Source organism: Limanda limanda, chromosome 8, assembly GCF_963576545.1.
Source record: "Limanda limanda chromosome 8, fLimLim1.1, whole genome shotgun sequence".
NCBI classification, from domain to species: Eukaryota; Metazoa; Chordata; class Actinopteri; order Pleuronectiformes; family Pleuronectidae; genus Limanda; species Limanda limanda.
In genome coordinates, this window is record NC_083643.1 from 22,311,727 (window position 1) to 22,339,170 (window position 27,444).

The following is a 27,444-nucleotide window of genomic DNA, read 5'->3' on the forward strand; positions in this document are numbered from 1 at the left end:
CAGAGGTTTTCACATGAAAGATCATAATCAAGACGTTTCCATTTAACACAAATCATTAGCCATAAAAGCTCTCTTTTGTTTCCATGGTAATTTATTGCCCTGTTGGTCTTTTTTTTTTCTTTTTTTTTTTTACATCAACATCAGCGAGGAGGAGGGGGCGGGGCTACAATTAAATGCCACACCGTGATTGGCTGAGGTGGCAGGCGCACGTGCTCCCTCTCCGCGGCTGCTGCCTGGGACCGAAGAGCCGCACAACGAGCGCGACCCTCGGCAGCAGCGAAGCGCAGACCCCCGCTGTCCTCCACCGACCCTCCGAGACCTCCGAGACCCCCGACAGCCCACCGCCACAGCAGCCATGACGGGACACACGCGTATTCTCATGGGGCTGCAACTTTTGGCGGCTTGCCTGGTGTTGGCGGTGAACGGTAAGTTTGGCTCTTCCACGTTTGTTTACAGTTCAAACCCGTTAAACGTCCCCGTAGCGCCGCTGGGTTCTGTGGAGTTGGTGGTTTCTCTCTCTTTGTCTCCTCTTCCCCGACCGAGCCCACGCACTCACTTGCCGTGCACTTTGAGCCCGAGTGTGTGTTTTGCTACGTGAAGGTGAAAACTAAGCTGAGCCTGGCCCCGGTCACTTCATCAGCAGCCACACAAGTTCGAACCCTCCCTGAGTGAGAGCACAGTGTGGGAATGTGAGCGATGAGTCGTTGTCCGGCTCGGATTCTACAAGATTAGTTATAAGAATAATCAGATCATTTATCTTTAAGAAATATGGCTGACATGTTTGAAGCGTTGTCCTCTTTTTGCCCCTTATGTCAGAATGAATGTTTACCTGAGGGCATTATTCAACATAATAACCATAAAAGGGGTCACGTGCACTGTGACCCCTTTAAAACAGCACGGCGGATACAGGCTGGTTATTATGTTTAACCTCATGCCGTTGGCGTTTGGCTTTGTTTGCATTTCCATGCATCAAACACATTTAGGGCGATGGACAAAGGGCAAAATGGCCTCATTCTCCTGCCTTCACTTTTCCTCACAGACCTACAGGGGAAGACTTCACATGTCACATGAACCCTTGGTATGATGATGTATTTTCCAAATGTGAAAATGTCCCCTTTTCCACTGCGTGCACACAGACAAGGAGGTGAATTCATAAGTCGGGTGCGTTCTATGTGAAAGACAGATTGTGTTTTTTCCTGAAACATTTGGACTTTTGACCCGTTTCGTGTTGACAAGTCAAGCTTTGACGTTTCCTCCACGTCTCAGGGATCAATGCTTGTTTCCAGAGGTCTGGCTCTTTCCACTCATTAATAGATGTATGTGGAAATGTTATATAAAATAATTAAACAGTGAACTGGAGCACCTGGAAAGTTGTAGGCCTATAGACAAACAGTTTAACTAGTCCCCTTTGCTCATGTATAAACTTTCTTGAATATAAATATGGCATTATATCTGCTCATCGAACCCTCAAGTGGTGGTTCTAGGATTCTTCTAAGTTTGGGCCCACAATTTCTACAAATCTATACTCTATAGCTTTGACCAACACATCATTACACATATATTTGATTGTTAAAATTGATAATCGTTTCAACACATTGAGAACTTTAAAAAGCTTTGAAAATATAAATTCTTAATACATTTTCATATTTATTGTTAGTAGGTGACTGTTTTGTTTAGAACTATTGACAGAAGGGTCAATTGGCTGTACTACTTAGTATTTTAAATTGAGTTGCCAATTTTCTTTCTGACGAACGAGTAATTGATTCAAAAAAATAATGGTTTCTGCTTTACATGGGACTTAATGTGGGTACTTCTCAAAGATGATTCTACTGAACTTAGATTTGGCCAGTAATCGTATTCTGTCTCCTGTAACGTCCTCATGCGTGACAGGCAGGCTGCTACGTTTCCCCCGGTGCATCACTTCCGTAAATGTTTAATACCCTCCCTTTAATATCTTTTTGATATAACTAAAACTGGAAGCATTTACTGCCTCAAGAGAAGCACATAAATCCAAGGCTTGTTTTTTCCTCAAGGATCAGGGGCTGGACGGCCTTATAGAGAGAATAGGTGTGGTTGCCCCGACCACATCGTTGAGTCACTTTTCCGGACTCAGCAGCCAACATGCCAGTGAACTTCCACCCTCATCAGTCCTCACTGAGACCTTTTCAACGCTGTCAGGGAGTTTGTGGTGGTGGGGGGGACTTGTTGCTGCTTTGTCACGTGAAATGTTTACAGGGAAAAATGAAAGCTGAGGAGTGTGTTTTATTTATTTTATTCCCCTTCGTTTTACACAATTAGGCTCAACTCAGCACGTTGTGGCTCATTGGTCTTCTCTGTCAAATGTTTAGGGGAGAGCAGTGGAAGCCTGTCTTCTGTCTCAGGACTGAGGATGTCTTCAATCACAGGGCCACTTGAGTGAGCGTAGGGAACCCACGCTAAATATAACCAGATGCTGGCCCAGTGGCGTGGCAGGAGGGTGTAATATGTGGATGCAGTCAGATGCACCGAAACACTTTGCAATTAGAATCTGTGCAAATTCACTTGCTGGAGTATAAAATAGGGTTCAATTGTCAATATTATCAGTCAGTCATTGGCCTCATTCAGGAATTTAATTTCCTGCTGAAGTAAGGGATGTGCTTTGTCACATCAGATCATGCAATGACTCTTATGCCTGTTTAATTATGGTTTATTTGAGGTCATTTAATACATGAATTATCCTTTTTTTCTACTCGCGCTTTTTTGATGAATGAGGTTTCCCTTATCAACAGACTGAACAGGTGCTGGGGCTCAAATACTAAGTTATTAGCTATTTAACCCTGATAGAAGCTAGATTCTTTTCATTTTTAAACAAGAATAAACACGACAAAAAAAAAACAATAGAGCTGAAACAATCAGCTATAAATTGACTGAAAGAAAATGAATCTTCAACTTTGTTGATAATTGATTCCTGGGTTTCTAATGTAAGGATTTGATGCATGAAAATCAAGTGAAAGTCTTTAGGTTTGTTAGTTGAAGAAAACAATACATTTGAATAAAATGTGTTTTACATTTATAAAATGTTATTCACATATTTTCAACCTTAAAGGAAATATCCTGTAGATGAATCCATACTCAAAAGATTACTAATCGCAGTGAACCTTTTATTGGTCAAGTATTTATACCCTGACTTTTTGAGTCAGAAGGTTTATCAATGTGCGTGAGAGAAAGTTGAATGTCAGTGCGTTTCTTTGTCAAATCCAACTCCTACCATCTGCGTGTGCTGTGTCCTCCCTTTAGGCGTTTGTCTTCTTCAACTCTGATGACTTTATTACTTTTCCCATCAAATCTCTTAGAATAGCTTCCTTAATCAATGTTTCATTGCAATATGGAATATCGTCTAATTTGGGCCACTTGATTAGTATCACTCGTCCCACTTTCCAATCTGCCATGTTGAATATTTTACGCACTGTCATATGAGCTAAAAGATTGAGCCAATGACAAAATAGTCACTACTTCTGTCCAAGAACATGAAACATGTGAGTTCAAGTGATCAGAGCTCAGAAACAGTGTTGCATATACATCACATTCTGCTAAGACTGTTGTTGTTGTGGCATTATTCCAGTACAGTTCTTCAGAGAAAAGCATGCTGTTGCGTTGATGGTGCGTGACGTGTGAGTGTATTTTTAGCGGCTGGCTATCTTTGTTTTTATTTTTTCTGAGCGGCAGCAGATGGCTGTGCTGCTCTGGAGTAGCACTTGAAGATTACACAAAGCTAACCTGCAGCATGAGTCCTGCTGATCTTCATATTGACAAAAAGGTTCAGGGTTATTTAAGGACTCGGAGCAGTCCCGAACTTGATGCATCCACTTCCTGTAAAGCATGTCCAGGTCTTCTCTTTCTAATGTCTACTGCACTCAATGGTGCAATTTGGCAATCAGACTTGATGAGCACTCTACAGGTCTCAAGCCTTCTTATTATGCATCAGCACATCCTTAACGGGTTTAACAAGGGCTGGACCTGTGTCTTTGTATGTGTGTGCGTGTTTGACGCGGGTGGCTCTCCTTTGCTTTCTGGAACACAGAGTTCCCACTCTGGCCTGCCAGCCTATATGCTCCGGCATCCCAGTGTGTGTGGCAGAGCGCTGAGCGTTACTGTTGTCAGGCTTCAGGACATGGAGCAGTGACGTAACCACACCAACTTGAACATGCACACATGCACAGTATATTCAGGCTTATTCATGTGGATTTAAGGTTCCTACTCAGTCAGATATGGAGCGGATCATGAGGGTCAACCTGGCTCTTTTCACAGTTCCTTTTTTTTTATAAGCTAATTCCTTCCAATCCCTCTTTAATTGTCACTGCGCTGCTAATCTTCATGTCATCTTTAATACGAGTAATTCAGATGAAAGAGGTTTTTGGCCATGGCTGTGGACTCTGTATTTTCATAACAACATGCTTGTCAAGGGAATTTTCTGTGAAATAAAGCCATTATGTGTTTTCTTCTATGTTTATTCATGAGTGTGGTCTTTCAGTTTGAGAGCAGGACTTATTGATTGGTAATGCTTTCATTGAAACCCCTGTGGTCGCACTGAAATAGCCCCTGCTAGTGCCAAGATTTGCTTTGCTTGTGCTCAGATTGTGCGATTGGCCTAATGCCAATACCTTCATGGAGTCCAGTAGATCCCAGGTCAACATGGAGCGCCAAATTCATGGAATTGAATAAAGAAAATACTCATTAGCAGTCCCTAGAAAAACCTATTAATATTCCCAAATGCTCCTCATGTTAAGGTGACATTCCCCCAAAGTGGTATTTTATCTCCAAAGCCATCAACTGTTTTACCAATATGGGCTGCTGTAAATGTCCTCAGAGAGTTCACTCCCAATACTTGTGGACTCTAATGGCTCCTTCCTCTTCATAACAATTTAGCAAAGCCCTTAACTTACTTCCTACAGCAGGTTTTGTAAAAGGGTACCATCCATCTACACATTAGCTGTACCTTTTTTATCCTTGTAAAATGGTTGTTTCCTTTTTTCCCTTTCACCTGTGATCTTCTACAGTTTGAGAGGAGATGTGTTGTTACAGGATATTTAATGTCTTCCAATGTTTGCAGTAAGAATCTCTTCTACATGAACCAATATGACAAACACATTGAGCTGTGTCCTCATATCAGAGGCTCAAGCTCATACACCCCTTGTTGGCGGGACTCACCGATGACTTAATCATTGTGTTTTGCTGTGTGTTTTTGGTCTGGTATTTGAAACTCATTCTTGCACTGAGGCATCATGGGAAAGGCACAGACTATGACTCATAAGGATTGAGAGAAGCACAATGCCCGGTGGAAATGGCTTGTTCTGCCAAACATAACTCCACATACCTTACTAATCTGTCACTGTGGTTAAGTTAAAGTGGCACACTGGGCTGGGTACACTTAGCACAGTGGTGTAATTTGTGCAAATGTATTAAATGAGCTGCATTGGAAGGTGCTGGGAACCTCTTACTTTGAGTTATGAGGGAGTATATCAGTGTTTTTCAAATAATTACAATCAACAATTGATATTTTACATATTTTATATTGCCTGTTCTAAATTTGTTCTAAACCTGCCTGTTTGGAATGGGCTGTTTGTCTTGCCTGTGAGGATGCTGTTTGCAGTTCTCTTTCTGAAAAAGGGAACTGCAGTAATTGAGCCACAGCAAGTAAAGAACGACTGCAGGACTCAGTCCAAAGAACCCTGAAGCCACCACTGCTGCACAAAGAGTTGTTCACCTGTTTATTCCACCCCAAACTGGAGAATTGTCGCGCCCATTGTCTTGGACATGTTCCTGCCAGTTTGCCAGGGCCTGTTTAACCCGTACTGCAGATTGCCTGTAGAGGCACGCTACGGCACCCCCACAGACTGAAAGGCTCTGTTTACCTGTTGATTCAAATTGAGTTGATATAGAACGTATAACGTGTCCAAGTCGCACCAAAGTCGACCCTGCACTTCGTGGGTCCATGCCAGGTGTGAAGCCGATAAGACAAGAAGGGTCTCCTGAGATACATGTTCCACAGACAGACAAATATGACTGGAATTAGTAGATAGATGTCTTCAGGTTCAGTCTCATATTTAATTGAACATCAATATGCTAACATGCTTAGGCTTGTTTCCGATCCCTTCTTACAAAGGGATTTAGGAGTCACTGCTGCAGCAGCAACCTTTTTTTTAGGCACATGCACCCAAAACAGGGTTAATATAGATCGAAGTCAAAGAGACAAACAGCACTTAAAGTGTTTTGCCCTTACTTGATGTATTTCTGGACAACTTCTCAGTTTTAGGAATTTCCCTTACAAAATGCACAAAATAAATTCTCACTGAGGTTGCTAAATAAATCCCTGAGATTTTGGTTGCCTACAGATCACAATGAATCGAGATTAATAAGTTTTTGCTTTGTGCTCTCAGCATGTAAAACTGGCATTTAGAAAATCCACCAACATTCATGTGTCTGTCAAAGAGTGTTCATAGGGGACTATGTCTAAGTGGAAAGTTTGTTTAGAGTAAGTACAAGAGGTTTTGGAAACAAACTGCATTTTCAATGTTGTTGGTGCCTTAAAACAAATATGATTCACTAGCAATGTATTGATGATGTAGGCACAAGTCTCAGAGATGGACAACTCGTGACAAACCCAATCTTTCATAGGTTTGTTAAGAAAATATATCTTGTGTTTTGAAATAAGGCGGAACTAACCCTCTAAATTGAGGTGAGAGAAATTGGAAGTGCTGAAATCCAAGCCTTTGTTCCATCATGGATTTCTCAAGAAACAAAACTGAGAGCCCCAGATTTCTCTTGAAATATTAAGTTGTGTTTGTATGAAACAGCATTTGTCAGCTGTTCCTGTTGATTAAGGAAAATAACAAGTTTGTGGTTTCCTCTGAAACAGCAGCAGAGCTTAGGGAGGAAACCCAGACAACTACTTATTATATTTTCTAAATGTTTGAGTTCAATGCCAGTTTTTTCTTAAAGCGGGTCTTGTGATCCTATCATATCTTAAATATACTGTGGATATGTTTGAAAAATAAGCAGTTTTCGTTATTACTGTGTAATTTAATACCATTGTGGTTTTTACTGACAGTGGCATCACTTAGGGGATTTTTAAGAAGTCTCTGATGGTTTGACCACTGTCTCGTCACTGACCACCTTGACTAATATATCGCTCACTTAATTTCCTCATAAAATCCTGACAGTCTCCCGACTGCATTACCCTTCTGTCAGAGCAGACCACAAGCAGCGTTTACAGAGACAGTTAAATAAAGTTTAACTCCACCGAGGAGGTTATGCTTTCATCTGCATTTGTTTGTTTGATAGCAGCATTATGCAAAAACTGCTCCAGTTTCCATGAAATGAGGGGGCGTGTGCATTGCCTAAAGAGAAACCCATAAAATCAACATTTTCTTGATGGGGACCAAAAATCTGGCATGTTTGACGGACTCATTTTCCTGTGTGTGTGTAACTTGATGCAGATCGGATAAAAATATGGATTTTGTGAATTATAATTTTGTTTCATAAGGGGACTGTTGGACCTTGGTAGAGGTATGCATGCCCTTCTAGTGAGTGTATCAGTCAGATTGTTCCAGTAAAATATTAGATTTAGTCTTTTCTCAGGAGGTCATTTGTTTAATGTTGTTATTTTATCTGCACTGGGGGAGTTTCCTGTTGGAGGGGTCTGCCCCTGAAGGACAAGAGGATGTGCTCCTTTCCTAGAGATAAACGGGCAGCAACATTTGGATAAGGATGTATCGGCTGTGCCAGTCGCATGAGATTTGAAGGCACTTGAAGGCCATGACACTTGATACAGCGCTGATAACACTTGACATCCATGAGAAGTGCAGTTCAGTGGATAAACAGCCAAACGGATGTTTAAACGGATATTGCAAAGTGGATCTCTTTCGTTCTTTTTTTTCCTCCTCTCTGTGGTGTCACAGAGCTACATTACATATCCTCCAATGGAGAATGGCGGCCAAGTTTTGTACATTAGTGGATAAAATTGAGGCGAGAAAGATGGAGAGGACACAGGATAAACGATCAATAGGAAGTTTCAAGTGTCTTCAAAATGTGTTTCAGCTGTGGCATTATGGTTGCAGAGAATTATAGCATCAGCAGGACTAAACATTACTTTTGTTCGTTAGTATTTTTGTTCGCGATGGAATAGGCACCCTGCTGAAACCATGGAAAGTTCAAAAAAACAGTCAGGGCTCTTTTTTAGCCTATAGACCATCACACTTTGGTTCTTAAACCACCAGTGTCACACTTGGGTGTCAACCACAGCTTCCTCATCAATTATCCAAATGCTAAATGTTAACTTGGTAAAATCATCCCTGCCCTCTCGGTGTTAAAAAGCTCCCAAAGGATTTACACTCTCCATATTTAAAGTGAAAAAATGGGGTAATCAGGGTATAATTTAGAAGTTCATTTCCGCAGTGTTACGAGGTGTACGTGCAGGAAACTGTAATTACACGTGGTTTGTTGTTCAAACCATATATAGAGCCTAGTTTGGTATTTTGATAGATTCTATGCTAGCTAGTTGAATTGATTGATTACTTTTCAATCTGTGATATTTATTTTAAATATATACAGTACATACACTGACAATAAATCATTGCTCTTGCAGTCTTCAGCGTTGAAAACCTCCACGTGCCTCTTCATTCCTTTATTTTCTCCTGCAAGAGCTGTATGACATGATTTCCCTCATGGCCTGAGAGCTGCCAGATTGTCAGGTTCTGGCAGAGCAGAGGTGGAGCGGGTGGAAGCATCCAGTGCCCTTGTTGTGTTTACAGTGTAGTGACGGCTTACTCAGCTGTTCAGTCTAACACATCCAACCTTCAGCAGGCTACTAGAGGGGGAAAATGGCAAATGTAATTGTAATGGAAATTTTAACTGTCTGCTATACCTTGTATGTGATGTTTTTCTACTCCATGAACTTCATTTTGCCTTTTGTGCATGAACGTCCCCTGACCTTGTAAGAAGCAAGATGAACTGCGACCCAAAGCACTGGCACTGATCCAGTGCTGATTGCGGAGTGTGGGAGCTGGCTGAGAGTTCCTGGATGAGAGTTTTTCTTTATCTTTCCTTTTTGAGGATTCTGCATCAAGCTGGGATGTTGAGAACTCTGTCTTATTCAGCTGAAAATAGACTCTGATATATTCCGATAAATTCTCGATTATATTTTAGATATACTCTTTTGTTATTTTTCCTGCTACAATAAATTCACCAAAGACAGTTCAATATATGAATTCTTATTTAATTTCTCACCAAAAATTTTCACCAAAGTAATAAAGAAAGAAAATATGATTTGAGCCCTTGCCTTGAACCTCTCTTCAAACATGGTTCACTCTCAGATAATGCTGAAAAACGAGTCTTCTAAAACCACTGACAAGTCACAACTGCTGCAGTATCTGATCGTCCTCTTCCTGTCCTGAAATATGGGTCTGGGGATATCAGATGTTTATTGACAGGAAATGCTGAGCTTCAAGGCATTTAGGAAATTGAAATGTGGAAGACAAACCCCAGTAGGATCAACCAGTTTTTATAGTATGCTCCACTTTTGCTGCTTCGATTTTTTTTTTCTCCCACACAAGATATTTCAATGAAAGTAGCCAAGAACTCAATGCAATCCAGTAAAGTTTGAATTGTTTTCTAAAGCTCAACTAACAATATCTTCAGATGTCAGATGTTCTTTCAAATCACTAGAAACTGATTTCTAGTTTTGATTGATTTACTAATCTTATCCACTACAGCTTTATGAGATCATTATTCCATCCGTCCATTATCTCGACCACTTATCCCTTTTAAGTCATTCTCACATTGACAGCTATGGTCGTTTAAAAGTCCCCAATTAGCCAAACCCAATTTGCATGTCTTGTAACTGTTGGAGGAAGCTGGAGTACCTGGAGAAAACCCAAGTGAAAATGCAAACTCCACACACCCAAGCTTAACAGGGAAACTTGCTGTGATGCGACAGTGCTAACCACTGCAGCACAGCGAGCTACCCTAGTTTTTTTCTAGGGCTCTTTGCACCAAATCAATATCTTTTGGGAAAGTGTTGCAATTTGAGCGGGTAAAAATGTTTTTTAAACATTTCTGCTGCTCTACTTTAGCTGCTATCACTGTTTGAAATGTCTGTAGCACTCAACCTGTCTTTCTCCCTGTGTGTGCAGGTGATTACTGTGAGGTGAATGTGTGCAGTAATGGTGGAACCTGTGTTACTGGAGCAGGAACTCCGTTCATCTGTATCTGCCCTGACGGCTTCTCTGGAGAAACCTGCAACGAGACTGAGACTGGTAAGTCATTTGTCCTGTCCCAGTTCCCATCGAGTACATATTCATTAGAGGTTACAATACACAGTACTGCTCAACCTCTGTTCAACCCACGTATGTCTTTCCTCTCCTCCGAAAGGGCCCTGCAACCCCAATCCTTGCAAGAACGAAGCCATCTGCGAGGTGACGGGCCAATCCCGCCGAGGTGACGTGTTCAGCGAGTACGTCTGCAAGTGTCAGCCGGGCTTTGAAGGTGTCCACTGCCAGAACAGTAAGTCTGGGTTCCCTCTTCAATAGTTTGATGAGGATTACATCAATAGTTGTTCAGCGACTGGACAACTATTCTCTGAAAAGTTGTGCTTAACTCTGAGATTTTGAATAATAGTCTGCTTCTAATTCTATCAAGATTCACAGAAAGTTGCTCGATGTTTTTATTTCCAGGCATTTTTGTTCTGGCAGGCTTAAAGGTTTTTTGTGTATTTACCCTTTTGCCATTTGCAAGTCTTCACTGTAGTGGAAAAGAATAGATAGAAAGATCAACTGTGAATATTGAACGCATCTCATAACAGCATTACTGTGTGTAAAGATCAGTAGGTAAGTCTTAGGTTCAACCTTCACCAACAAAACATCTATTTAGCCTGTTTGGTTTATACTACAAGTGTAATTAAGATTTGTTGACGTATTGAGAACACAATTACTACTCCCAGTCATTCCTACGTAACCATTTGGCCAAGCTGAGGAGGTCCCTGTTTATCTGTCTTACCCGGCACTCTAACTTGGAGACAGCTGTCGTAAGTGCTGGCCAACAGACAGTCAGCTGTGGTCCTTATGGGAGCTTCATTCACACGTCACTCAGATCAGGTTGGTTCAGTCAGGGTCAGGCCTAAGAGAGGGAAACAACGGTGGGAACATGTGCTGCCCTCCTCCAACAGCCTCTGGCCTCGCAGACAGAGACAGATGGCTACTGTTTGCACGAGAAGGCGGTAGAATAACAGCAGGCCCGTGTGCAGAAAGAACTAATTTAGCAGGAAGCTTTTAGGAAAAGCGTAAGTGCATTCTGTGTTTGACCATGTGTGCCTTTTTATCCTAGGTGTCGAAGGGGCAGAATTAAGTTCGCAAAAAGGTAAAACTGGGATTCAAGAGAGAACGCTCTGTCTGTGTGTTTCCTTCTTTGATCCAGGTGCTCTCTGTTTCTTTGGCTGCATGTGGAGGCAGAGGAATTCCACAAACACTCCCACACAAACATATACACTCACCATGCATGCACATAGACACTCTCTCACAGGCAGGGAAGTGTTGAGGTCAACATTATCTCTCCTTGTTCCTGACTCAAGTCCAGCAGAAAATGTGGCATTGAGAGTGAGGTCAGCATTAGATACACCACCACACTTTTTTATCAGTTCTCCAACCCTGAAAAGAAGACTTTCTTTCATACTCATAGATTAGTTGTTTAACGCTTCAACCTTTACTGAATGTATGTATATGGCTTCAAGGCCTTTTTTTTTTTTTTTTTTTAAGTTGGCATCTATTTTAAACTACATTTCCCCCGCCAGTATTTATGTTCCAAACGTACTCATTTTACTGAGTATAGTCCAAGTTAACTGATTTACTGTTTTACTTTTGACCCTGAGAACCGCAAATCACAGCTCATAAAAATCCACATTTGGAAAGTGCTACAAGTAAGTAAGCTGTCAGAGTAGGAGCCCTCTGCAGAGCAGGCATTTACGTTGTTTACTAGATAACGCCTCAGGGACACTGATGAGGGGAATTCATTTGACCAAACTGGTTATTAGAACCCCTCTATTCACAGCTATTGAGGACTGTATTGTGTGACCGCTTAATTGTTCTTGTGTGTGTGCACTATCCACTAATAGTCACTTTCAGTTACAGAAAACAAGTAGAAAAACAATAATAAATGAGTTTCTCCAATGAATGTTTTTAAAATGTATAAAATTAATTGCTGATTACCTTTCCCCCCTAAAAGACTAAAATTCCTTAGAGAAACCAATTTTGGATGAAAGAAAAAATCGAATGTACAAACCTTAAATCACATGTGCACTGCACGTCCCTTGTGAACAACCCCACACAGCCAATGATCTCATATACAGGCTGTTTAGTAAACACATACACACACAGTTTATCCCTCGTGCCGGTCTAGCCAACAGAAAGTGGCGGCTCACACGGAGCGCTCACAACGTCAGCACTGCTCCTGTTGCCGGGCGAAAACAGTGAAAGTGGAGGCGGAAGAGTGAATTAAGTCTGCCCTCCTGACAATGTCACACTCACTGCTCAGGTCTGGCTCCAGCACTTGTGACTGTCCTGTCAAATTGGCCTAAAAGCCTCTATGAGTGGGTGGGGAGGAGGGTGAAGATGCAGAGAAAATAGAGAGAAAGGTTAATGGCATTTCTCTTTGGGCTGAAGCAGATGATGGAAACAGTCAAGGAAGAGGGAGTCTTTTTGTCTAAATTCCAGATTTTCTCAACAGATAAACGCAGTTATTTGCTGCTTGGATGTTGCCAAAGGGTGTGCTGCTCACGCTGTTGAGTTTTCAGCTCCTCCCATGTGGTAGTGTGGGCAGACTGGGCTCCATGCCCCCTATGGAGTGAGTGTGTGTGTGTATTTAATACATCTATATAAAGTACGTTTGTATCAGATCTGACAATTTTTACATATAGTTATCTTTAAATGAACTGAACTCGCTCCTCTCTGACTTGAATTTCCTTGTTTACTATTGTCTCCATTTAACAAGCGACATTTAACCTACTAGATCTGCTTACCTGGAATTACAACAATATTTTAAGTAGCAGAAGCAGCTTTCGGGTGTCTAGACTGGAGAGGCTGAACGTTCACGTGTTACCAATAACCGACTGATGAGAGCTGTAACCACAGTTAACCACAATGGTTGTTTTCGTCAGAGTGAAACCTGTACAGCTGGTTGGATTAAACGGTAAGACGGTTATTTCATGGAGACTAAAATTATATTTGATGAGGAGCTGGTGACAATTGAGACTTACCTTAAGTTCCTTGTTAAATCAATCAAGGGGAATCTTGTTGCAGAGATTTGATGACGTAAACAACATTTCCAATTCTGTGGTACCAGAAAATTAGGAAGAAATAATTATTTGATGAATAACAAAGAGAAAAGTAAAGAAAGAATGTTAAGTACTGTATATATTCACATCCGTCACTCCTATGCCATTGACCACACTATGCAGATTGGGGTTGAGTGCTTTGTGTGAGCTCCTTCAGAAACTCCAATAACAACATGCTTTATAAATATGTCATCACAATGTGGAGTTCAGTCAGGGGAAATCCATTGTTGTTCAACACCCATGGGACTCCCTTTTGTAACCATTCAAGCCACAAGGACATGAATTATTGACTTTTTAAGTTTGGTGACAATTTATTTCTCTGACTAAGGTCCCTCTGTATGTTTGCTATAAAGAAAGAGCCAACAACTGTAGGAAAGTTGGTCTTACATTAGAACTGAACTGCAGATGTGCAATAATTGAGATGAAGATGTTGCATCTTTAAGAACCACAGCTATTATTTACCAGTGCACAGGATCTGACGTCACCATACCTTGTTCTATTCAGAGTGAGTGCTTAGAGACACAGCTTTAAATAATATGCTATGTAAATATACTTTATGACATCAGAAGTTTCAAGTCGGCTCTGCCTCCCTCCAGCAGACTGACACCTTGGCAGATGTCCAATTTAAAGCTATTCCGGGTGCTGCTGTGGCGCTCCCTGGTGTACTAATGCTAGTCCAGTCCACACAGTGCACAGCAAATTACACATCTGGAAACCTTCTTTTCTTCATCAATAATCCCTTGTGGTCTTGTCTGGTGACCATAATGTTTTAAGAGCACCCCCACCCCCCCTTGGTCTCCCAACCATGGTTACATAGGAGTGGTGATTAAAAACATGTCATTTCCTTATTTTATGTTAGTCTAACTTAACTAGTGTGCAAACTTTCGTCTTCAATTTTGTGCAAGGTTCATCCCAGTTGTCCCAGATACGTGAGTATTACAGTATTGAGCGACACTTCCGTAAGGACAAATGTTTCTGACTTTTCTTAGTTTCACTCCTCACACAGTCACTGTTATGTAGCAAAGTGTCGTTGTCGAACAATAAAAGTCACGGATGGTTTTCACTTTGTGGGTTAAGGCCTCTCACTGTGAGGTTTGTGAGAACATGACACCATCTACTCTTCATGCTCAGCAGTACAAAAAGCAGGTTTGGGCTTACAGACGCAGACTTGCACCTTGTATTTAGCCCCATCTCTGGCTGGCTGCAGCACAGACGGAGACAGCTTTGCTGATCACCACATGCACTGCCAGCTGACCTTGATTTTTTTGCATTGATCAGGGTCTGGTTTCGGGTTTGTATTGGCTTTGGCTTCATGCTGAGACAGATATTGACACTCTCTGTATTGTGGTAGTGAGCGTTTTCTCTTGTAAGCTATAGGGTTTGTTGGACGCAGGCCATGCACATGCCCCTACTCCAAAAATCTATAAGTGCTTAGTAGAGGATAGTGCTTCATACAGTATGTACAACTGTTGTGTTATTTGTCTCGGTTGAAGTAGTTCCGATGTCTTTACCCTGAGGCATGTTTAAAGTAATGAGAGCAGCGTATACATGTCATGCGTGCAGCTCTGACTGGTAAATAAAATACACCCACCTGTTCTGTCTCAGACACTTCAGTTAAATAAAGAGAAAAGTCAACTGTGTTTCTTTCTGTAAGTTTAATTCAAAACACACATAATTATTTGAGACATGCCATTAGCACACAGGGAAGGCCGTGTCACATTATCTTAAGGTAAGTTGAACAGTGTCAACACTTGAAGGACAGAAACAGTGTCTTTGGGGAATGACGGCACAATTCAGGCCGTCTTGTCCCGGATTTGGATTGAGACAGTTCACAGTGTGTTACATGCACAGAAAAACTAAGTAAAACATAGAGTTTCCTCACCTTTTCTGTTTAGTCATATTGATTCATCTGTTGGTCAGTGGGTAGTAGCGAACTACCAATAGGATCTAGATATTTCCAGCACAGTTCTCATGGATGATGCGTGAACCTCAGCCCCCTCTGCCGTTATCTGGTTGTCACATAAATAGATTAAAGCCTGAAGCTGAAAAGACTATATTGTCCTTCTGCTGCCCAATCCTCTTACTGGAGAGGCGGCCACAAGCTGACCCATGTCACGGCTTGACCAGAGTGTCTGTCAGTCGATCATCAATTAGTGATTCAGGTCTCTGGCTTGCACGTGTGGTATTCTCATGTCTCGTATAAAATAAAAACATAAGATTGACTTTTGTGAGGTAGTACATGGAGAATTATAACATCAATTTAGGAATGTTTAAATAAAAAATGAATAGCTTTATCCAGACAAAATTCAAACCTTTTTTAATTTAACTTAAATATACAATTATATATTGCTAATTCTCATCTTGACTATATTTGTTTACCAAACACATTTAATACCATTTGACCTATCCAAATGGATATTTATTCTGTATTTTAACAGCCTTGCTTCACACTTCCTGTTATCTAATTTGCAATACCTTAAAACTTAGATTTAAGTTACACATTCTCCCAGTCAAACCTAAAATGACCTGATGTTACGAGTGTATTTTCACATGGGGATACAGACGGAGGTAGCTGCTATCAAATTGCGCTGCGACACTTAAGTGTTCAAAGAGGTTATTTACAGTGTTTGGAGCTTGATGTTTAAAATATTCAGCTTCTGCTGCTAGAAATAGTCTGTTTTATGTGATTCGAGTGAGTTCCCAGACCTAGAAGTGTCATGACTGTGGACTTAATCATTCAGATGTTAGGGATGCACATTTCAGAATGACTCCTCTTGTGTCTGTTAGGGGGAAAAATGAATGTTTGAATATGGAGCTATTTATGGACCCTGCATGTGGGTAGGGGGGTTAGTGCCATGTGTGTGTTTGCTGGTTAAATTCCTCACATCGGTGTGCTTGGATTGTTTGTCTGCATATTAACAACTTCTAGGGATAAAAGCTTCAGAGATTGACTGAAATTCCCCTCTTGGCGCGCAGTCATCTGTACAAGCAGCTAAATATGAACCTTGACTAGAGCTGGTTTAGTCGCGCTGCAGTTCTCGAAGGGGCGAGATACATAGGAGTTTGAGTTTATCCCTGTATGACTCTGACGATTCATTGGCTCCCTGACTCATGGAACTCAGACTCAGAGCTGATAGTGTTGGTAAGGGTGCCATCGAGAGGAAACACAAAGAATTACAAGGAAGCTTTTAATAGACTGAAGAGAAAAAAAAATGCTTTTATGAACTCATTCATTTTCTCATTTTTTTCAGTTGATCAAAACATTTTGTAAGGCTATTTATTTTTCACTTTTAGAAAAATGGCGTATTAATCACATGACATGTATAATAAACAGTTTTATAAATCTTCTACAGGCACCCAGCATTATACATTCATTCCTGGAAGCCTTCCATTATATACTTTCACCCTGACCTCATGATCTCCTGGTGCAGCTGCTTCTTTGACGCAAGGCTACATTGACTGTAATGATAACAACAAGCTCCTGTCAGCATGGCTTCAGCTTCCCTCAGTCTGAGAAATATTCAAACTTAAATCTCGAGCATGACCTGATCTGTACTCACACCTAACTGTGACCTGTGTCCAGACTTATAATTGATATAAGATAATTAAAGTTGACCGGTGAGCTGTTTATGTTCGAACACAGTAATGATGGGGTTTATCTCCCTGTAGATATAAACGACTGTGCCCGCCAGCCATGCGAGAATGGAGGCACCTGCAGGGACCTGGAAGGAGATTTCAAATGCCACTGCCGTTCGCCTTATGTGGGCAAACACTGCCAACTGCGTAAGTGTAACCAGCCATAAAAACATGCTCTCATGTGAGGGCCAGATGGCTGCACAGATCTGTAAAGATTTTGTAAAGATAAGAGATATATAAGACCTGAGTATGTAACTATATAGTCACACATGGCTCTTTCTTGTCATTATTATAAGGACTAGCACCATGTCGTCACTACTCTTTCTCCAGTTGTTCTGGATTTTTTTATAGTAGTGGATTTCCAGTTGAGTTAACCTTCATACAGGAACCTTTCAATCAGCTGTCTGAAAGGTTATTGTAAGCCAAATTTCCATTAGGGAAATGTCAAGCTGACGTTTGAATCTGCCCCCCCTCCACACTTCTTCTCCACAGGCTGCATTTCTCTGCTTGGCATGGAGGGAGGGGGCATCGCTGAATCCCAGATCTCAGCCTCATCAGTCCGCTACACCCTGCTGGGCCTGCAACGCTGGGGCCCTGAGCTCTCCCGCCTCCACAACAAGGGGCTGGTTAATGCCTGGAGTGCTGCTGCACATGACAGGAACCCATGGATAGAGGTGAGAACAGGGCTTCAGCAGATATGTTCAAATGTTTAATACAGTGGGTAGATTAGGATGATTAGTCTTGAATTAGTATTAGTAGTCTTAAGGTCTTTGTTTTGTGTGGAAATGTTTGTCAAGTGTTATATGAGGCTATTCATATTTTTTATTGTGCAATCAAAGATTTGGAACACTTGACCTTTCAGTTGAACTCATGTATAGAAGTTCTATTAAAAAGGAAATTTATCCGTTTCCTCAATTCCAGATCAACTTGCAGAGGATAATGCGTTTCACCGGTATCGTGACTCAAGGTGCCAGTCGCATAGGAACAGCAGAGTTCATTAAGGCCTTCAAGGTGGCCTCCAGCCTGGACGGCAAAACATTCACCATGTACAGAACCAACGGACAGAGGCAGGATAATGTGAGGAGACACGTCAGGACACTTCAGTGCACTACAGCCCACAACTCTTATTTGAAGCTGTTTTTTGTCCCCTGCAACACATTGAAAGACATTAGTGTGAACAAACACACCACGCCATATTTCCTAAAGATATAAATGAACCACTAGAGGGAGCGTGGACTGTTCTACAAAAACAAACTGCAGTTTCTGGTCACATTCTAAGGCAAATAGACTGTGTACTGTCTTTTGGTTTGACAAATTACACCACATTACCGCATGTGAAACAGAGGATTTCTTTAGGGAACTCACAGTTTAAGGAAAATATTTATTTTGATTACATAGAATATAAAAAATAAACTGGACAGATCTATTGTACATTCAAAGGAAAACCTTTGGCTTGAGTTGCAGAAAGCATGGGATAAAATTAGTGTTAAGGTTCTCAGGAGATATATTGACACTATGCCAGAGAGATGTGCTGCTGTAATTGCTGCAAAAGGTGGACATACCAAATATTAAAGTTAAAAGTGGATAAAAACAGTAGGACTCACTTCATCTGTTATTTGTTTATGCTCAGAGCAACCATCTGCATGTTTCATGAACATTATGAAATTAAATCATGTTTTGGAGGCAAAAAAAAGGTCAATTTTGTCGGATCCTAAAGGTCTTTATATATATTATGAAATGACAATTTATTAACCATGCACTTGATTCTATTTGCTAACCCCTTACCTGTGTCTTAGGTATTTGTGGGAAACGTGGACAATGACGGCACCAAGACCAACTTGTTTGACCCTCCAATCATCGCCCAGTTTATCCGCATTGTCCCTGTCGTGTGTCGCAAGGCCTGCACCATGCGCATGGAGCTGGTGGGCTGTGAGCTGAATGGTAAACTTCCACACGAAAGAACATACAACATACACACTCTGCATGTACACCCATAAACCCAAAGTGTTCAGTTCACTGTTGTTTGTTGGTGACTGAAACAATGTTGGAAACATTACTCGTATCTCTTTCTCAGCATTAACGTCCTGCTCTTCCTCACTAATTATTTTCAGTCCTAAACTTGGTAGGGCAGGGTGATATGACTTCCAATCAATATCACATTTATTTCAAGCTTACCTTGATTATAATTAATGTATGATTATTTTAGGCCCCCCACAGTTGGTGAATACACGCACTGAGGAACATATTAACCGACATGAGCAAGATTATGTTGGTGAGACGTTATAAATGTTGGGTTTGAAACATTTGTTACTAGTTGCCCAGCCCTACTCAGAAGATTTCATTACTCAGTAACTTTGAATGCAACTGCATATAGTCTGTTGAGTGTATTGCAAGAGGGTCCCTGGAGCTCTCATCAAAACCATGTGTAATCATAATAATTTCTAACTGTAATGATGGCGACACACGTGCATCAAATGCTCATGATTCAGAGACATTTGTCACATCTATCATCTGCAAATGGAATGTCAACCAAGCAGGCTAAAATAATGCTGGGTTCTTTGTATTCTGTACAAGAATAGCCTTATTTTGCTTTTCTTTGTTATCATGAACCAGTGTGTGTTTCTTTTTTTTTTTTACACATTTAATGTTGGTTGTGTCACCTTCCGTCAGTGTCTGTTCTTCTTGCATCTTGCCACTTTTTGCATGACTGCAAAACTGCTCAAACTGCCATCTGTAGCTTGTTGGTGCTAAGGTCACCTCTCAGTCGGACAAGAGAGACTTGATTCCACTTTTTTGGGTCAGTCCAGTTTAAAATGATTTGATGAAAATGATTTTGAATGAGCTGTTACTTTACATGGTGCCAGGCAATAACAGTTCAGCTGAAGTTCTGAATTTCTTCATGCAGCTTTCGCCCTCTGTTCATCTGACCTGCATGCCCTGCTGCCTTACTAAGCCACTTTAAATGTCTGTTTCAGCCAAATAATGAGCTCCACAAGTTTTCTTCATGATTAACATTCTGTTCATACTGGATATATGAATTGATACAGTTAGTATAAGACTACTGCAAACTTGTGAAGGATCATCATATAACTTCACAATGTGTATTATGGCCATGTTTAAGTTTCAAGATTACAGTCACAATATTATGAGAATAAAGACGGAATATTATCAGAATAAAGGTGTAATTTTGAAGGAATATTCTATTATTAAGAGATAGAATTACAATAAAAACTTGTTTTACGAGAATTATGTTGTAATATTAAAAGATAGTCCACTAAAATAAAGAAGATAATTATAACTTTATTCACATAAAATTTAAATGTATTTTCTGGTTATATTGTGACTCTTTTCTCCTAGAATGAGACTATTCTTGAAAGCTCAGATTATGTGTTTTCTTCATCATGGCCCTTTACTTACTCCACAGCTGGTTCAAACAAAGAGTTGAGTGGGTTAGATTCCACTATATTAGCTTAGCTACAGCTGCATATTGACCTGTATGTCATATCTCTGCCTGCTGTATCTGCTAATCTCGTCCTCCACCATCATCACATCTAAATGTCCATTGGCTGCCTCGCATCACTGGCTGGCCTGGGCCGCTTCTTGTCCGTCCTCTGTCTATCATACTTTCTTTTTCTCCCTCTTTCCATTCCTCTTTTTTCTGTCTCTTCCTCTGTTACTCTGCCTGGTCTCACCTCCACAGTGTATTCAAACACTTCAGGTTGCTCTGAGCCCATGGGCATGAAGTCCCGACTGGTGTCTGACCGGCAGATCACAGCCTCCAGCACCTTCCGCACCTGGGGCATCGAGGCCTTCAACTGGCACCCTCACTATGCCCGACTGGACAAGCAGGGCAAGACGAACGCCTGGACCGCCGCCTCAAACAACCGATCTGAGTGGCTGCAGGTACAGCGGAAGAAGAACAAGACAAAGCTGCACGTTGTTTTTTTCCCCCAACACTGCTTTTGTAAAGCGTAAGTGCTTTTGTGTGCTCAGGTGGATCTCCTGGCTCCCAAAAAGATCTCAGGAATCATCACACAGGGGGCCAAGGACTTTGGCGCCATTCAGTTTGTATCGGCCTTCAAAGTGGCTCACAGTGACGACGGGAGGTCCTGGACCATCGTGAAGGATGAGACCACAAATACAGACAAGGTCAGTCCCGCTACCAGCAAGTTGGTCAGGAATGTTATGTCCAAGCTTATGTCCAAGCTCCAGCTTATCAAACATATCAAGTAAATATGTGGGTAACATGACCAAAATTGAGAGAATTTATTCGGGGAAAACGTATTGTGCTTCTCTATTAACCCAGAAGAAAAGTACTTGCAATCATGCTGATGCAGCGTGGCCATGCAGATGCAAACTATACTCTTATATCTGCTGGAGTTGCCTGAAGATTGTACCATTTTGGAACAATGTCAATTTAGTGCTGAACGAGATGCTTTGAAATATAATTCCCATGAAGTGATGTATTTTCTACTTTGCTAATATAACTAATGTGATGCAGGAGGAAGATTAGCATCTGGTCCAAATTCTGCCTCCAGCTGGAGGAAAGGCCAAGGAAACTGGCTTTATGTCTATATGACCACACCCAGTCGTGGACAACTGTTAAACATATTTCTGGAAATATATGTGAAGAATAGATTTCTTTTTGTTTAAGAGTGCAAGAAGATGGATTTACCAGAATTTAGGAAATGGATTAGGTTTAGAGATGAAGACGTTGGGTCTGCATTACAGTATTATAAATATAAATTATTGGATACAAACACTGCTACTTTTTGTTTGTTTTGTATAAATGCAATAAAGACTAGAGGGGCAAAAACCCTTGTGATAGGAAAATAGAGTATATAGGACAAGAGATATGAAGGCCGGCTGTGGCTGAGGGGTAGAGTGGTCGTCCTCCAACCTGCAGGTCGGCAGTTCGATCCCCAGTCTGACCCATCTGCATGCCGAAGTGTCCTTGGGCAAGATGCTGAACCCTCAATGGCCCCCCATAGAATAACAGAGTGCTGCGAATAGATGCACTGTATGAATGGGTATGTGAATGGGTGAATGTAAACCTGTACTGTAAAGCGCTTTGAGTGGTCATCAAGACTAGAAAAGCGCTATATAAATACAAAACCATTTACCATATGTACTATAATGATATTAATAATAATTGTACTTACTCGTTGACACACATTGAACCAATCTAGTTGATGCTGTGCCTGATTTGTTTTCTGTACGCGTTCCTTCATGATGCATTCACAAACCCATTTATCTGCCAGATGAACCAAACTGAGTCAATAAATCATGGCGGAGGAGCTCTGATTTCGTTTGCTCTGACTTAATCCATGAAATGTTTATGACTGAAGTTTTAAGTTTATGGCTTGAATTTCTATTTGATGGGATCATGTAGGCATTTCTTTGTGAGGTTCTTTCAATTGCCAAAATTCCTTTGACGTGATTTTAATCTGGCATCTTATGTGCAGTCAGATAAAAGTCAGATTCTCTGCTTTTCCAACTCACACATGGGGAATCAATTCAACCAGATTTTTTTTATCACGTTGTGTCACAGAAGGTTTGTGAATACATATGCTCATTGTTAAACTCTCATTGTGAGTCACCACAGGAAGTAGTGACTCAAAATATACCTTTACCACATATACCTTACCACATTTATTTCCAAACATCTTTAATAACAATAATAATGGCACTTTTCTTGATTGACAAAGTGTTACTCAAAAGGATAAAACAACAATAACTTCACACAGATGAAAGGTTAAAGCAGTAGTAACAGATGTTGAAGGTGCTATCTCAGCTGGTGAGTCATTCTAGAGTTCTGTGGCCTGTACTACAAAGAACCGATACCCTGTATTTTAGTTTTTGGACAGCAGTTAATTTTAAACCCTGTTGTTTTCAGGCTCTAACCTTAAAAAACAATGTTTAAAATGTCAGATTACATTGAGTAGTTGTAATAAAATGAAGTAAACTAAGTGTTTAAACACCTGAACTCCAATCTTTTATGAGTATAAAAGGGATAGATCACAGAAAAATTTAAATTCACTCATTATCTACTGCGATGGAGTGGTGGGTGAAGTGTTTGAGTCCACAAAACACTTCTGGAGTCTCAGGGGTAAACAGTGTTGCAGCCAAATCCAATATAATTGAAGTCAGTTGTGAGCTCTTCTTCAGACATAATAAAACAGAAACAACTGAAAAGGCCTCCATACTGCTCATGTTGTGTCATCCAAGTGTCCGCAAGCCCCGACATTCAAATTAGACTAGAAACGTGACATTTACACCAAGTTTTAAGTTCACGTACCTTCGGGTACCTCAGAGCACCACACACACGCTCCCGATACCTCACACGTGGGGTGCGCTTTCCTGTGGCTACGTCCACTAGCGGACTTTTAGGTAAATGACACAGTTTCCAGTCGAATATGAATGTCGGTGCTTGCTGACACTTGGATGACACCACACAAGCAGAATGGAAGGGTGTTGTGTTTTTTTCTGTTTTATTATGTCTGAAGAAGACATCACTTTGGCTGACACACTGTTTAACCCTGAGACTCCTAAAGTGTTTGTGGACTCAAGCACTTCACCCACGTCTCCATCAGCATAGTGGTGAGTAGATAATGGGTGAATTATCATTTTTCAGTGGACTATCCCGTTGCAGCATAAAACCATATTTAGTTATGTTGATGTTTTAGTGGCTCCGTGTTGTTTTGATTCGCTGCTTCTCTCTGTCCAGATCTTCCCCGGCAACAGTGACAACAACGTTCACAAAAAGAACATCTTGGAGCCGCCGATCTACGCTCGATATGTCCGCCTTCTGCCGTGGGAGTGGCACGAGCGCATCACCCTGCGGATGGAGCTCCTGGGCTGTGGCGAGTAACTCCGCCCAATACCTGTCTCTCCTCTCCCCTTCGACTCCCCTCTCTACCTCCCCCCCCTCCATCACTTCCTTCCTCCTCCCACTTCCCTCCTCCTCTCTCCCTTGTCCCTCCTGAGCCACACCTGCACTGCCTTGCTTTCAGCCCTAGGGGGCAGCAAACACCAGAGTAGCACCTCACCACCCCCACCCAGAGGTGGGAGACGTTACCCCTCACCACTGTCACTGGGGCTCAGAGTTTAGCTCATGTGTCCCTTCATTTTTTTGTTTGCTGAAAAAACAGAAGCAAATATGTGACCTACTTCAAGAAGTGGCCGTGTATCTTCCGGGGTCAGATTTGTTTTTGTCTCACCTACATGCTAAATGAAAGTTGATCCCTGTGTCAGAGGTCAAGGGTAACAATACTGCTGCTGTATCAGTTGGTGCTGCCTGATCCTACATCAGTTCTACCTGAAACGTTGAACCTCCAAGACCCACGGCTGGTGATGTACATAAGCTCCATTTAACCGCTTGCACACTTGACCCCCCCCAAAACACACAGAATATATATTATCTTCAGACAATACAGTACATTGATGCTTTTGATTAATTATTGCTCTTGTTGAGACAATTTCTGTGTTTGTTGAGAAAAAAAAGTACACAAAAAAATCTTGTCCCTGCAGTTCATATTTTCTACAACATTAAAGGTTAACAGTGTTCATGTTGGTTAAACATATACTGTATGTGTAGTAGCCAATAACAGAATCGTGTAGTAGCCAATAACAGAATCTGTGTACCGGTAGATTCTATTTGTATTTTTACTGAACCTGTATGTGAATCTGTGGTCCGGTTATCAAGGTTACATGTGAATCACTTTGTTGCATTTGGCCTCATCAGGGTGAAGCTTTGTGCCAAACACACCCTCGTTTTTTTTGTTCCTGTGGGGTTACGTAGAAAAACATTGCACTGATGTAACTCCACACTAAACCAAAAGAGGAATTGACTACATTCATTAATTATGTGGAACATAATCAGTCAATAAACCATCACACTCAGTCATTTAAGCAGCCAAACAGTGTGTGATCTCACTGACGGACATGGTGCATCATCAAGGAACCAAAAGAGTTTTAAATCTTTAGTGAACAAGTTTAAAAGAAATGGGAGATTTCCATGTGCTGCTGCCGTGAGTTGTGAAATCTTCACTTCAGTTCAAAAAAGACATGACAAGTCTTACATTACTCATTCAGAAAATTAATGTGCATTTACGTGCTCCTTGGAAGGTCCAACTTCCCGAGTTGTGAAGTCGTTCTTCCAACTGCAGTGTTTTGGAGTTGGAATGTTGAAAATGCATGGACGCTGTAACAAAATATGTAGTATCTATATGTTTAGAGCCTTTAAACATTATCGCTGCACCTAGTTCCAACATTTATATCATATCGATGAGTGCAAGACTTGCAAGTGACAACATTTTAACACTTGACAAGTTTGACAAACTAGAGCCCACTGTTTACAGCTGATTGTAAAATTATGTTAATTGGGTTTTAAGTGATGACCTCAGCCACTTGGTAACTCTTTTCCAGTGGATAACAAATGTTTCTGATTATTCCAATTATTTTCCCCTTTGTTTCGCAGTAATTTAAATAGCTTGATTGCAAGGTTTTCATGTTACAGTTACTTATATTGCCTGCTGCAGAAGTGTTTTTTAAAGAAAAATCACATTCTTTGTTAGTTTCTTCTTGAGCAGGAGGTTTGAAGTGGAGTGACCGTCACAGGAAGCTTGGGTTGATCTTTCTCACTTCACGTTCGATCTGGCCGACAGGATTTCTCAAATAACACATAGCCCTCATGGAATAATTACATTAAGTCGATACTCTTCCAACAATTCCGCGTATTACCCGCTGGTTAGCATCATAAACTGAAAGTTAACAAGACTGCAAATTGGAACATGTAACAGTGGATGACTCGGGTCAATGCAGATCTGCTCCTAATGTACAGCGAATGCTACTGAAACGCCACTAATCCCCTCACTCAGCTGTGCTTCTAGTTGTGTTCACCTACTTTCACTTTTTCAAGGCAATGTGATGTTTGTGATTTGATATTTGAAATATCTGAAAACCAAAAAAAACAAAAAAAAACAGAATTGTGTACATTGAAGAACGAACCGTAAACATAAAACATAGTCATTATAACATGTGAAGGTTAAAAAAAAACTGAGAGAAGAAAATAGACTTGCTGTTTCTTTGGTCAGCTGAGTTTTGAAAGTCTAGTGTTTCGTGTTAATATGTGACATGCATATACACAGTACCTTAGTACAGGAGTGTGTTCATATTAGATGTTTGCTGCCGACCATTTATTTACGGTCCAACACTTAGCCTCCAGTTGAAAGCTGTGGTCCCGCTGATAAGACTGAAAGAGAGAAACCAAATTAAAAGCGATTTTTACGCTTCCACCGGACATGTGACATGACCCGCCCTATCATCTGCTTCTGCCAGCCCCCCCCCCCCCCCCCCCCGTCACAGTATTCTAAACCGCTCCACCCCATGAATTATGAATTATGGGCTTGTGCAATATTACACTGTTAGTTTCGATAACAATGAATATTAAATTAGAGATCTTTAAAAATGCATGAGGGGATAGCGTTGTCATCGAGAGGCTGGGATGGATGTTGGTGTCAAAACACTGTACAATATTTATTATTGTCGCAGACGTTTCCATGAGCAGCCACCCTTGTTATCCACGACTGCATGCTTTCTATTGACTTGTGATGTGGAACCCATCTGAATTTTATGGTGACATAGCTTCATTTTTTTCTAGATGTTCATCAACATACAAATTATTGTACTTCTCTTTGTCCGCTCTTCAGGTTTTCTATGATGGATTAAAAAATTGAAAATTGGTGATGGTGATGTGTTTTGATGGTATTATATGATTTTGTTTCTTGCTATTTTGACTGTTAACCTCATAGAATTTTGCCTGGATTTTTTTTATTCCAGTGTTGTGTTTCTAAGAGGATTCCTTTATGTTTGGCCTTTGTATCTTAAAATGAAGAATAAATAAAGAATTTAAAAATCAGCTGGATGTTTTTTAATTGACTCTGCTTCAACAATGGTCTGTACTCCTGTGTAGATCAAAGATTAAATATTTAGTGTATATTATTAATTATAATGCTGAATTCATTGGAGCTGCTTTCCATTTAAAAAGGTGGAAGATCAAAAGGTCTAAAGCACTGAGGGTCGTTTTGCCTGTTTAGCATTTAAACAGCCCAGGGGCCTAATCTCTCTTTATAACACACAATCTTCCAAAGGTATCTTCACTGGAGGAGGGCTCATCTTCTTCTTCTCAGCCTCATTACAGTCTGTATAGAGGTCACACTGAAGTGGGGATCCCTGCAAGCTTCCAGCCACACAATCAAATGAAAATACATTCACGCTCCAACACTGTGAAGGTTATTTCTGGTCTATTCCGCACATTTGGGTGGGTTAATGTTATTGCTCAGGGAACCTGGCTGTTGTTCCTCCACATTACGTCCCTTCATGTGTTCACTTAGTAAATACCAGCTAATTATCACGTGAGACCACCTTCGTTAGATCGTCCTGTTGCC

General features: G+C 41.0%; 1 protein-coding gene across 1 annotated transcript; it reads left to right on the forward strand.

Annotated features, from left to right (window-relative positions):
• The first annotated feature begins 223 nt into the window (after positions 1–223).
• mfge8b (milk fat globule EGF and factor V/VIII domain containing b) lies at positions 224–26,331 on the forward strand. The gene is made up of 11 exons (XM_061076641.1): positions 224–425; positions 10,170–10,292; positions 10,408–10,539; positions 11,359–11,391; positions 17,030–17,143; positions 17,489–17,670; positions 17,918–18,073; positions 18,793–18,937; positions 20,715–20,899; positions 20,990–21,145; positions 23,724–26,331. Exons 1-11 carry the CDS (start codon positions 356–358, stop codon positions 23,865–23,867), a joined length of 1,440 nt encoding a protein of 479 aa, XP_060932624.1. The 5' UTR covers positions 224–355; the 3' UTR covers positions 23,868–26,331.
• The last annotated feature ends 1,113 nt before the right edge of the window (positions 26,332–27,444 follow it).

What these genes read in the sequence shown, in the direction of transcription:
- mfge8b (XM_061076641.1), top strand. Translation starts at nt 356, where the DNA reads ATGACGGGACACACGCGTATTCTCATGGGGCTGCAACTTTTGGCGGCT. An exon ending in AGAATTAAGTTCGCAAAAAG is followed by an intron (nt 11,392 to 17,029) that starts GTAAAACTGGGA and finishes ATCTCCCTGTAG; the next exon opens with ATATAAACGACTGTGCCCGC. An exon ending in ACCGATCTGAGTGGCTGCAG is followed by an intron (nt 20,900 to 20,989) that starts GTACAGCGGAAG and finishes TTGTGTGCTCAG; the next exon opens with GTGGATCTCCTGGCTCCCAA.